General features: G+C 39.6%; 1 protein-coding gene across 16 annotated transcripts in view; it reads right to left on the reverse strand.

The window, feature by feature from the left end:
* The window catches only part of PBRM1 (polybromo 1), a gene marked incomplete at both ends in the record, with an annotated part of 60,277 nt that extends 49,577 nt beyond the window's left edge, over positions 1-10,700 (reverse strand). For 5 of the 16 annotated variants that reach the window (XM_082004773.1, XM_082004762.1, XM_082004772.1 and 2 more), the window contains 9 exons: positions 1,427-1,512; positions 2,654-2,752; positions 3,469-3,537; positions 4,122-4,238; positions 5,411-5,554; positions 7,864-8,011; positions 8,575-8,672; positions 9,412-9,567; positions 10,659-10,697. In XM_082004773.1, coding sequence (XP_081860899.1) covers positions 1,427-1,512; positions 2,654-2,752; positions 3,469-3,537; positions 4,122-4,238; positions 5,411-5,554; positions 7,864-8,011; positions 8,575-8,672; positions 9,412-9,567; positions 10,659-10,697 — 956 coding nt within the window. Of the gene's footprint in view, positions 1-1,417; positions 1,513-2,653; positions 2,753-3,468; positions 3,538-4,121; positions 4,239-5,410; positions 5,555-7,863; positions 8,012-8,574; positions 8,673-9,411; positions 9,568-10,649 lie in introns of those variants that run through there. The other 11 variants (XM_082004775.1, XM_082004771.1, XM_082004770.1 and 8 more) reach the window with 7 other exon arrangements.
* Between the last annotated feature and the right edge of the window lie 2,847 nt (positions 10,701-13,547).

Consider the following 13,547-nt stretch of genomic DNA (forward strand, 5'->3'; position numbering starts at 1 on the left):
GACATCCTGAGCTTCACCAATGGCCAACAGAGTAAGAAAAATAAAATCACAATTTAAATAGAAAACCTCTATGCCTGTATGTAATTCTAATTACTGCAAAGCAAACACATATGTACGTTCAGTGTCTGTAGAATCAAGGTGTTCTGGCACTACACATACTTTTAAGAAGGAAAATTATTAAAATACGTGTCAGGAATTACTCCCTAACAGTATTTCTGATTTTATATTTTTATATGCTCTAGGAATGATTCACCCAAACATAAGAAGCATGCCAACACTAAACAGATGAGCCAGAAAACCAACTATTTATGTTGAATGTCTCAAAGCCCCCAATAGGAAAAAATCAATCAGGTAACTTCTATTTCTTTCGCACTTAATAATCCTGGGCAATACTTTTAATACTGACACCATCTACGTATTTTTCAGACAACAACAAAATTTAAACTGCCTTTTGGTAAAGCAAGGGAGTGCTAGTTTTTTCAGTTGTACCATACAAACCTTTGCAGGAAATGACAGCAGTTATTTTCCAGCACCAAATACCAGTAAACAGCTCAAATACATAGAGTCCACCTTGTAAAGAGTTTTCTAACTCCTTGGATGACTTGCAAGATGTTGCTTTAATTTTTTAGATAAATGACACAGCTCGTACTGGCAAATAATATCTAAACCTACTTTTGAGTGTTACTCATAAGTAAAAAGTTCATACAAGAACAAATCTAATCGCATTTCAGATAAGAAACATCTACAGTGAGTGCATCACTTCTCTGTACACCATGAATTTTCACAGGAAGATGTTATTTCCTAAAAAAACAGTCATTCCATGAAACAAATAGAGCTACCAACAGTGTTCTATACCTGCCTGTTCAGGACCAAATCTATGCTTCACTGATTAGTAAGTTCAGATCTTCAGTGTCCTGTGCCTCTATTCATAGCTAGAAATTGGTTTTCAAACAAGGATTTATATAATGTGGACTTCCTTCTAAATATCTTTTGCCTGAGGTCTTGTTCCTATGTTTCTGCCCCTACCTAATCAACTGTGAGCTCTTATGTTTCAGTTCCTAACAAGGTTCAAGAATATTCAGGATTTTCTGTAAAGCAAAGCACAACAACGCACCTTGTTCCTCACCATTCCTCTTCTGTTATTAACTTATAAACACATATGGTGGAAGTTGGCCATTGCTTAAGTTATAAAAAAATCTGTTGACACTGTTTTTCATGATCAAGTACATCACAGAAATATTGCACCACAGAAGTATTTAAATAAAAAGTTTCCCTCCAAAAATTATTTTATGATTTATAACTTATAAAACAACAATAAACTAAGTTTTCAAGCAATTATTTACCACTATATTCTCCACAGCAAAATTAAGAGAATGCCTATAGAGATTTTTATATGAGTTTATCAAAAGAACTCTATTTGCAGTACCTGATTCGGAGACTTGACTTGGCCAACTCACTGTGTTCAATTTCAGCCTTTTTCATATTAAATATTTTTTTAATCGCATTTGCATCCTGTCAATTAAAAGAATTTTTTTGTTTAATGTTGAAAGTGAAAAATGTTAGTCAGGTACATCCATCTATCTAAAAATCTAAAAAAAAAATGAAGGGGCTTTTACATTTAGATAGAAAACAATTTTGCATTAGAAATGAAGCATAGAACAATGTGTGCCTGAAATAGACCCACAGTGGCCTGTGAAAACTGAATAGAATAACTGAGTAACTTCGGGCTCGTCTTTTGTCATATCCTTTAAAAATAAAGAAAAGAAAAAATCCCCTACAGTTTGCAAATATACATGAATACCACTTCGAAATAAACCAGCAAATGAGTTTCTGTGCCTTTGCAATCAAAAGGTTACTACCATTACCAAGCTTTACAGTGCCTGCTCTCTCTCATTCTACACCTGTGGACTTGATACTCGGCGTAACAGTTCACAAAATAGAGACTACAAGTTTTGACTGAGGTTACAAGCGTGAGTAATGTCACTAGGAACTACAATCCAAACAGAAGTGCAACTGGAAAAGTCCAAGAACCACTTACATAATAACATTATACATACAGATGGTGTCTTACTACAAAGTCCTTAAAAATCGAACACACAAAGGAATAATTTACCACTGAACTTCTCTTACTTCCAGAGTACATGGAAACAGCAACCTAGTAATTTGTACACAAAATGCTGGTGAACTAAGCATGAAGAAGACAGGAGGTGCAATTTTGTCACAAAAATATGGCTAAAAGGAAGAGGATCTTCAAAAACTATGCAAAGAAGGCATGAGACTGATTTTCAAGCTTATGATGAAAACCATAAACAGTTCCTGCAATCTGGAAAGAGATGACAGCTGAGTACTACTACTATCACTTGAACCTGTATTTTCAGCCGTTTGAACTTCAATCACAAGTACAGGGATCCTCCATTCCTCCAAAGAAGTCATGCAACTCATACCCTGAAGTAAAATTTAATTGAAAAAAATCATATACTCCAACTATACTAAAACAATATAAAAAAGGAAAAGCTACTAATAGCTATTTAAAAAAAAAAAAGCAAACGAGTCTTTAGGGCCTCACACTAAAGGTTCATTTAGGGATCAACCAGCACAGAAAGTAGTAAAGAAAATCTGAACTGAGATCAAACTACGAACAACTGAAACTAACCTTGAATACTTGTGATCCAGGCTCATTGTAGGTTTTGGCATTCTTTGCCAGAAGATCTATATCCTTGGCCATTGCATGAATGCTTTTATAAGTTCCATTCTATACAACAAACAACAGAACGGGTTTCAGATAGCATGAGAAATAAGTCAATAGTGAAAAGCAAAAAGAATTCATATAGAATAAAGGGAATATTTACAGAAAAAGAGTAACACATTTATAAAGAGAACAGATAAGTATCTTGAAAAAGTCATCAAAGAAGAAAGCTAAGAAAAATAATTAATACATTAGATTATCTGAATTTTAAAGGGTTCTTCAATGTTATTTTACCTTTATTCTCTAGTTCAATTAGTCTATGTGCTATCCCTCACTATTATACAAAATGCTAGAATAACAGAACAATATTTCAAATTACTGGAGAAATAAGATGAAAAATGCATCAGTACAAAACATCTATTTATAACACTAGAACAAAAGTAGGTGATGATGATGCATGACCAGGCTTCAATACCTCAATTAGGTATTACATTAGCAGTACTTGCCAAGGAATTACTTTAAACCATTAAACATCAAGGAACTCAAGATATTCAGGCTCAATGCCAGCACACTACAGTTTACAATGCTCGATCTTCAACACAGCTACTTCTGCAGCATTAACCCAGGACAGAACATAAATCAGCATAGTGTTCAGATTTTTAAGTAGCAGGGGAAAACCACACTGCTTTTCCTACCACCATGAACTTTGGCTTCTAACAATTTTAGAATGCTTACTGTTAAACAAGGCTATATTACGGCACATTAATATGCTCATACTGTACCTGTATCCTTTGGGCAATAGTTTTAAGATCTATGGGCTCCTTTATTATTGCATAATAATCTGGATATTGCTGGAAAACAAAAATAATTTATGTATTACTATAAACAGTCACAAAGCTATTGTTCTAATAGCTCTAAGAATAGAATGAACTATTAGATGAATTGCAGATAAGAACAGTGTAAGCTTCATAAACATAGCACTAGGCTTCAGTTTGGGGAAGCCAGATCATAAGGCAGATACAAGGAATTATAATTCAACAATAAACTGACATAAAGTAACAGTTCTGTCTGAAAGCCAAATACATGGTGATGGTCTGCACAGTATTTATTTTGCTGGTTAAACTTGTTACGCCACATCCTGAAATAAAACAGTGACATCAGACATATTTAAAAAGATTAAAAACTCTGCACCAAAAAAATCCAATTAACTGAACTGGCAGAACAGGGAAAGCCCCAATCAGCAATGAAGGGCTGGGAACGACTGGGTAGGAGCAAAGAAGGGAGGGAAGCTCTAAAAACAGCTGGAGTTTGCCACTGATGAGACAGAAACAAAGAACTGCATCCTGAGTGTGTCCATCATACAACGTATAACATCAGTTCTATAAATGTCCAGGTTTCCAACTTCGAACACAAACAATATTATTAAAATACCCACCACTTTAGAAGGAAGTTTCTGAAACAGTTCACTTATGAGACGTCCTGATGGGTTTGTGGCAACAGCTACAGCTTCAAGAAGCTGTTCAAGAATTTCCTTCAGGTAACCTGGAGATGACTAATACAAGAAATGAAATCACAAGAAGTTTTAATAGCAGCCATAGTGGAGTGCTTCAAGTTGCACTGAAATATATTAATTTACTTTTCAAAGACAAAAAATCAGCTATAAAACATGGATGGAACTTTTGAAAACAACATTGTTTATGCATTTGGCAAAGTGAGGCTAGAGGAGGGCCATAAAGATGGTAAGACGGCTGGACCACCTCACCTATGAAGAAAGGCTGAGAGAGTTGAGATTGTTCAGCCTGGAGAAGAGAAGGCTCTAGGGACAACTTATAGCAGCCTTTTGGTACCTGAAAGGGCCCTACAAGAAAGCTCGAGAGGGACTTTTTATAAGGGCATGTCGTGATAGGACAAGAGGTAATGACTTTAAACTGAAAGAGGGGAGATTTAGATTAGATATAAGGAAGAAATTCTTCACTATGAAGGTGGTGAGGCACTGGCACAAGTTGCCCAGAGAAGTTGTGGATGCCCCATCCCTGGAAGTGTTGAAGGCCAGGTTGGATGGGGCTCTGAGCAACCTGGTCTAGTGGAAGGTGTCCCTGGCCATCGCAGGGGCAGTTGGAACTAGATGATCTTTAAGGTCCCTTCCAACCCAAACTGTTCTATGGTTCTATGATTTAAGTAAAGCACATGAGAAGACTTTAATCTCCATTTACACTGCAGACTGTCAGACATACATTACATATTGTTGGAATAGACTTAGTTGTCAACATTAACGAAAACATGCATCCCAACATCACAAAAACCAGGCAAGCCCAAACTTCCTATCATCATATCTGGCTTATAAAACACTCCAGGAACAACTGCACTAACTGAATGGTACACACGCTGGAAAACAATGTCATCAGACACGAAGGTCGCTTGCATCAAACCTCAATGCTGGCATGATATCAAGCCCGCATAATATTAGTTTCAACTAAAACAGAACCATATTTTATCCATATCAGAAAATCTCCTAACTTTTTTTGCTGGGCAAAAGTGAAACACACATACCACGCTGTAAGATTATTAACTAATAAACTTGTACAAGAAATACCTTTTGGGGCATAATTTAACTATGAAAAGACTTAATGTTTTTTCAGATATGGAGGCCAATCTCCCTCTCAGAGTCAACTGACATACAAAGCCATGGCTTCTTCCAAATGCAGTTGTCATGCCCACACTTACTAATTCAGAATTTGCGCCTTGATTGTCATGTCCTTCCTCATCTTCGTCTTCCTCCTCAGCATCACCTTTTTGAACAAACTCATTTTTTGTGCGCAAATACAACTCCCATAACTTGCAAGCAGCTTTATATTCAGGAGAATCAGGCTGCAAAAATAAATCAAACATTCTACTCAAAATTCAGATCGTTCTTATCTGAATTCTATAAATTATTAGTTGAAAGATATTAAATTCATTAAAAAAAAACACAACTGGGAAATTGCTGCTTCAGTCATTCTTCAACAGAGATGTTAAGAATCATAATAAGCACTAGAAAATACAAGCTCTATCACTCCAAAGCATTCAAGTCTTTCAGAAAACTTAGCAATAAAATTACTTGGGTCGAGGCTTGGACAAGCCTATTAGGTGAATCTAGAAAAACCATTAGGTTTTGTTGCAGCATAACAGTACTGGTATTTAAAATAGACTAAACATCAGTATGCCAGAAATGTGATTTAAGACAATGCTGCTGCCATGATGTGGTGCCCGAAAATTCATTTCTACAGAAGAATGCCAATAAATGTGCCAATATCCTTGAAAGCACTGCAATGATTTACACTCTTCCATAACTCAGCATTAACTGTGAAATACCAAAGAACTTGACAACACGCTACCACCTGGGTACACATCTGAGTATATTTTTTGGAAGAGCTAGAATCATTAGTCAGCAAATTAAGTTTTGTAAATACCAAGTTGGTAGCGCCAGACAAGCAGGTGCCTATAAACATTACTACTGAAGAACACTACCCAGCAAAAAGACTGCTTTTCCACTCTGGTATTTTTCTTTCCCTTTCCTCTGTCACTTAACCTCCGTTTCACGTATTCCTGCAGATATGTCACTTTATTACTGCTAATTACGCTCTTCTTCACCCTCTCAACCTCTGACAGCTTGTAATACAAGTGAGAAACCAACAGGAGCACTGTTCTTAAGCTTACCTTATTAGGCTTAAATATTCTCAAGACATTAGACCAGGTGTTAAATTATGAGGAACAGATTTAAAAGGTATTCTGTTCCACTAGTCTGCCTCCTTCTACATTAATGCAAGATGCCCAAAAGTGTAAGACTTGAACCAAAATACTAAAAAACCAAAGGTTTCCATTCTAATCTAGCATTGCCAGTGAAACACCTGCAGCAATAAAGACCTTGACAATGAATCAGCCACCCCTGTTTTAGATGCGTCATTGGAACTGCCATGGGTAAGGCAAAAGACGAAAAAAGAAGAGATTTTTTTTTATGTGCCAGCTCACAACTCCATGTTTCTCTGGAAATGTCAACATTCCTTCATCCTAGAATGATGGCTACCTATTTCTATGCTACATGCAAGATTTTTACGACATGGGCATAGTTTTGAGTCCACTATTCTGTAGATAAAGGCAGCAGACATTTTGTAAAATTCTAATCATTCTTCCCTGTCATCAAGTCCTTCTCCCTCATATACAAACCATGAAAAAGACAACATTAATAGGCAAGTGCCTTGCAAAGCTTCAGCAGTACACAATGGATTTGGAAAGCTTTGTACTTTTTCTACTGTAACCACAATGTGCAAACGCATTAATCCATAAATCTGATTGTTTTTCAAAAAGCTACACACACACAAACATAAACAAAATAAACACTGCTTTTCTGAATGTCACCTTGTTACACTGCTTGGGTTATTCAGAAAGCAGCCATTTGGATCATCTCCAAAGTAAGAGATATATGAAAGTTAATATTAGCACGTTTAAATTTGCTGTATCATCTCAGTCACTACATACAATTTCACTGGTTATTGTATTTAACATAGTCTTCCATTAAATGAGATTAATCAAATTTTTTTCCCCACTTCCTTACAGCAACTGCAATAAGAAGGATTAACATCTGAAATAAAACATGTACCCCATTTGAGGAAATGGACATGAGGGTTATACATCGTCACATACACTCACAATCTATCTTCACTAGCCAGGATAATCAATGTGCCTTTTTTTCATATTATTAAGTGGCAAACGGAAGAGAAAGATTCAACACTCCTACTGTATACTTGCTGTTATTTATAAACTCTTTCTTTTGGGAAAAAAAAAAATCTTTTCCTATTTCAAAATGTCACACAGAGTCTGTTGTAACATGGGAAGGCTTTGATAGAGGAATATTTTTCTCAGTTTACATTTCTATTTTTTGCTTTCAATCTCTGTTGGAAAACTACATGAAAACCCTCCCCACATTATTTTACAGTTTTCCACAGTAAAATTGCTATAGTGGGACTTACAAAGATACAGTCAACCTTATGGAAATATATGCAAATAACTGCAATGCATGTTGTTCTCTTACCAATAATAAAGGCTAAACTGAAAAGCTTTTTGATCAAACCAAGGGAGAACTTGAACATATCTCTACCACTTTTACAATTAATTTGAGCCTTTATACGTATTTTCCTCACCTTATAGTAAGCCTTTGCGTTGTTGAAGAGAAGCTGAAAATCAGCAGTCAGCACATTCACATCATCATATTCCTCCATCTTTAGCTTTTGTTGGATTTTCATTAAATCAATTGGCTGAGAAACCACTTCATAATAATCTGGCTGATTTCTGTTGCAATGACAAAAAACGGCATTATATTCCAAGCAGTAAAACCAAAACTGCAACACTAAAGTTTGTACACGTCTGTGACTAAATAAAACAAAGAAAGTTCCAATTTGTTACAGCTAAAAGATCTGGGCAGCGGTCTATTAGTAGACTCATCCTCAATCTTCTGAGTTTAAGATAAAATTCAGTCTCTTACTTTATCTACTGCATTTCCAAGGGTCACTTCTATTGATATGCCCTTAGTATTACATTCCATCACGTATGTGGAATATTTTATAGTCAAAGACATAGATGTTTTAGGCAGGTGTCACAAGAAACATTTTAAATTAATTCAGTGTATCCCTTTTTGACTGAAAAAGGGCACAAATGTTAGCATGTCCCATTGAATAATTATATCAAATACTCACATCAAACACTGGTGTGATATTATGACAAATTTAGCTTAAATTTTTCATAAAGTATTCCTGAAAATACTTTATGAAAAGTATTCCTGAAGTATTCCTCAATATCCATTTACTCCCTCATTAAATTTCAGGGTCAAGGCTTAACCAGAACCATGGTCTTACCTTCGCTTCGGTGCCCTAATGAAAAGCTCACAAAGGAGCCTGCCCTGTTCATCTTTGTAATCTCTGATGGTATTGTAAAGTTCATGGCATACAGCAATCTAAAATGCAAGAATAATAAAGTAATGAAAAATGAGAAAATTTTAAGGAGGTAACAAATCTAAAGCCTGCTTAAAATGGGAAAGACAAGCTGCCAATCCACAGCATACTCTAAAGCAGAAACGTGAGAAAATTGGTGCATTTCATACATTAGTACGATACCTGACAAGTATGTCAGGTACTGCAGAATTTAATTTATTTTTTTGAACATAGGGAGCTTTCTTTCAATGCTAATTCTAAGTAAATTGTAATTTAAATTAATTCAGTACAATTCTCTCCGAGTTATAGACATCTAAAACAACGACAGGGGTTCTTCTGCCCTGCAATTAATTAAAATTAGACTGCTAACTTAAAGGCATAACAGAGACGTCGTACACTTCAGCAATCACTACCTATGCCATTCCCCACTTATCTCTCGCTGCATTTGCTGTTCAGACACAGCTCTCAATTTCTGCACGTTATGATTTCAGCTCCTTCTCCAATATCCTTCCATCTGCTAAAATCATCAGCAAAAAAAGAAAAAGCAGCACAAGGTAGATGGGAAAGAAAAAGATGAAACTGGGGAGACAAGAACAAGCCAAAGCTGAATGAGATCCTAAACAAAGCTTAGCCAAGGCAGCAGCAGATTCAGGACCAGTACATATGTGCTACCTATGATCATTCATTTTACAATTCAGCATTTCCCAGACAGGGATACAGCATCCCCAAGAAAAAAGTTGTGCATAATAAGAAGGTACTAACAGGATCTACAGTTGGGAGATTGGAAAGTCTCCTCCTCTTTCTGCTTGGGCCTGGTATATTCGTGGAGTGATGGCCGTCATCAAAGTCTCCTCCGCTGACGCTGCTGGAAGGCGAGGTAGCTCTTCGCCTCTTGGAACCCATGGAATCCAACTTCTTCTATAATGAATAGAGATGTTCTTAAACTCATGGCATTGCATCCAAACTCACTGGTGAAGAGCTAACTATGAAATCAGCAATGCTTTAGGATGAGTCACGTATGTTTGATACTACAATATCTATACAATGATATACAATATCTATACTACAATATCAATACTACAGTTCAGTTAAACCATATATCTAAACACCAGCTTTTTGAAAATTGGCAAGAGTAAAGGGAAACCAAAATGGTCCTACAGTTTTATAGTCACTGATGACAGCAATGTCAGAAAGCCTAGGGCTCACAGTGATGAAGATGAATTTAGCATTTACTAGGATACATTCTTAAACCATCTACATTTTGATACCTAATCCCATGCAGGATAACTGAGCAAGAACCACTGTTTTAAAGGTAAGAGCTGTACAGAGGCAAGTGCTCAGTTCTGGTGCAAAAGCACGTCATTCCATGTCAAATTAAAAAAACAAACAAACAAAGAAACAAAACCCCAAACAAACCAAAAACACACAAAGAAAACAAACTAAAATTCAAATGGCTACTAAATACCTTGTCATAGATTCAAGCCAAAAAAAAAAAAAAGGTCTGGACCATCGTGTGACCTATCGCTCCCACTTTATGTGTAGGATGAATGGCTCAATCACTAAGAAGTAGAAAAAGCCACCTCCTTTTTGGCCATCGTTTTCCGTTTATCAACACAAACAGTGACAAATGAATAACCACCATACAACAACTATGGCGATTTATGGAACAAGTTTTTGGCTCTTTCCCAACTTCCAGTGACAGCTTCATAAAAATATCTTTTTTTGTAGCTGTCTCAAAGGTTGAAGACAGAATAGATCCATCTGTCCTAGCCTATAGCCATTTTCCAACCAAATCAAGGGATTTCTTCCAGGAAGCACTCGGCTGATTTACAAGGTATGGCAGCACAACATAATTAGAGCATTTATGTTAGAGACAGAATTTATTTCAAGCACACAAATGAGATGAACAATGCAGGAATAACCAACAGTTAGGATAAAGGAAAGCAAAAGCCTAAGGCAGAGGAATGGAGAGAATGGTGCACATACAATCAATAATTTACCAGATTTACCAGAGTACAACCAGCACCTCGAAAAGCCAGTCTCCTCATAGTGTCTGATGGTCAAGTACAGATACTGGGAGAAGGTAACACTCTAAGAGTAGCAAATCAGCAATGGTGTTAGTACAGTCAAAACTGAAAGACAAGAAAAAGGAAAGAGAGAGAGAAGAAAATTGAGAGTAGACAGATAATTGAAGAATAAAATCAAAGAATAAATTGATTAATTACAGTGACAAAGAAAAAGCAAGAAATAGAAAGTAACTTTTTTTAGTTTAGCAGAAACTCTACAAAGTAATTTTGTACACAGAATGCTAGACACTTCTGACATTTTTACAATAAAAACACATTTCTCTAATGTTCCTGAATACATATTACCGATTTTACAGCCACTTGCAAGGGAATGATTCAACAAGCAGAGCAAGGAGTAAACATAAGCGATATCTGACCTGAGAGTAAGAGCCAGAAAGCAGTAAAACTTACAGAATGTAGAGTAATACAGTGCTAGTAACAATAAGAAAACAATTAAGGTCACAAAACATTTAACAGACTGTCTATTGATGATGTACCTCCATCAGTCTCCACAGCAGATTTTTATCCTCATAAGCAAGCAACATTAAGTATCCAGCTATACAGGTTCACCAAAGATATACCTCTTTTAATTTCTAAGCAGTCTCCAAGTCTGATGTTTTCAGAAATTCCATGTGAAATGTACAGAACCATTTTATTTTTTATGGTAAAATGATTTCTTCTGTTTAGCTTATAGAACTACTGTCTTCAATCAAACCCCAGAGAGACTGTTTTCCTATTCAGTATTCTGGTCATTTTCATAACACACACATACAGAGAAACTTTGTGCTTTATAAGCAGGCTATTCATCTCAGGAACGGACAACCAGCCTGCTGCTTTTGGCACTGCCTCCAACTTCTATCTCAGAGCTACAGTACCAAAAGGCCAACACCAGGCACGTGCAGATGTGGAGACTGCGAGAAAAAAAGATCTTGGTTGTGAAAGAACGGCAGGAGGGACTACTGGAATCAGTAATCCCAGTTCATCCAGAAACCCAAAGGTCCACTCAGTCCAATCCCACCCTGAAACACAGATTTGGGAAGCCCCCAATTAGCATCTGCCTGCAAACTACATGCAGGCTTCTCCACAGCCATTATCCACGGCTCTCAGACATACACAGACGCTCGTGTACACTTGTAAAACCAAGACACCTGGCCATTCTGTACACAGCCTCCAAAAACATTCTTCTCCTCTAACAACCAAGGGAGGTGCAAAACACGTATCACAGTCTGAACAACATCGTGAATATTCAGTGAGAGAACCGCTTCAAGCGGCTCACAAGTCTCTCAACGGTCCCACCAAGAATCTCCATCGCCACAAGCGAGCCATCTCCTGTGCAACAGGAGCCTGGGAGTCTTCTTAGTAATTGCTGACACTGCCCGTAAAAATGTCACATAACCATATACATCTCTATAAGAAATGCTTTGGCCATTACTAATAGATACACAACGGGTAGAAGACTGCCTCTCCTGAAAGCTGTACTAGACTGATCATCACAAGTATTATCCAGTCTAACCTCATTGAATGAACAGTTTTTATGTGCATTTGAGATAACATGCCTAAAACAAGTCAATGAGGTTCTAGAACACATTTCATTTTCTGCCTCCAAGTAGAAAAACGCTAAAAACCGACAGATACCACGGAAAGTTTGTCATCGTTATCAGGATCTCCCATGTTTCAACAGAAAAACTTACTAAAACTTACTAAACTATGGTAAATTTAGCAAACCGAACAAGGGAGGGAAGTGCAGCCAGAATTTCCCCCGATTACTGATCACAGTGAAACCAGCAACAACAGAGGAAAACGGGGACGGCAGCAACCAGACACTATAAAAGGACAAAGTTGGTGAAGAAGTGAGAGGCACAGCGCATCGATCGTTTTATCAACACTAGGACAAGAAACAAAGAGCCAAACCACGTAATTTCCCCAAAACGTCCGGCGGGCGTGCCCCTGCCTGCACCCGGCCCGGTTTAGAGCTGTTATTGTTGGCCGGAGAAAGACAAAGACAAACACTTTTTCGCGTACCGGACCAGCCTGTGCCCTCACGGACTGACGGGATGATGTCCCCCCCCGCCCCCGATCCGCGCTGCCTCCCACACAGGGCAGGACACGCTCCCGTCCCCCGCGCCTGGCTCCGGAGGCCCCGGGAGCGGCCGTGCCGCCGCTGGCCCTCGGCCACCCGCCCGCCGCGCGGCCGCTGTCACCGCTGCGAGCCCGGCCCGGTGATGGGACGGGGCGCTGGGGGCGGCGGGTGGGGACGGCACAGCAGGGAGGCCAGCGGGGTCGGGACGCCGGTGACGGACAGCGACACCGAGGGGGCCGCGACAGGGCGGCCCGCGCCCAGGGCCCGGGCCGCCGCGGGAGGCGGGGACGGCAGAGGTGACGGGTGGAGGCGGTGGGGCTCAGCGCCCCCGGGCCCGGCGCGAGGCCCGCTGTGGCGGAGCCGCTGCGCGGCCGGGCGGCGCTGCCTCCCCGCGGCGGCCACACAAAGGGAGGCAGCGGCCTCCTGGCTTCGGCCCGCCGCCCCGCCTGCGCGACCCCGGCGCCGCGCCTCTCACCCAGCCGGCTCCGCTCCGCCTCCGACAGCCGCGGCCGCACTCGCCCTCTGCAGCCCGCCCCGCCACCGCTGCTGCTGCTGCCGCCGCCGGTGCCGCTGCTGCCGCCGCTCCGTACCGCCGAGCCCGCCGCTGCCGCAAAGACCGCCCGGCCGCCAAACGCGCCGAGCCCGCGCGACACCTCCGGCGAGGGAGGGCCGCTTCGCTTTACGGCAGCGCCCGCCGGCGGGAGGAGGAAGGAGCGCGGCCTTCCACGTGGGGCAGGGGCTGACGCGGCGCC

Source organism: Phaethon aethereus, assembly GCF_964289735.1.
Source record: "Phaethon aethereus genome assembly, chromosome: 11".
In the NCBI taxonomy this organism is placed as follows: domain Eukaryota; kingdom Metazoa; phylum Chordata; class Aves; order Phaethontiformes; family Phaethontidae; genus Phaethon; species Phaethon aethereus.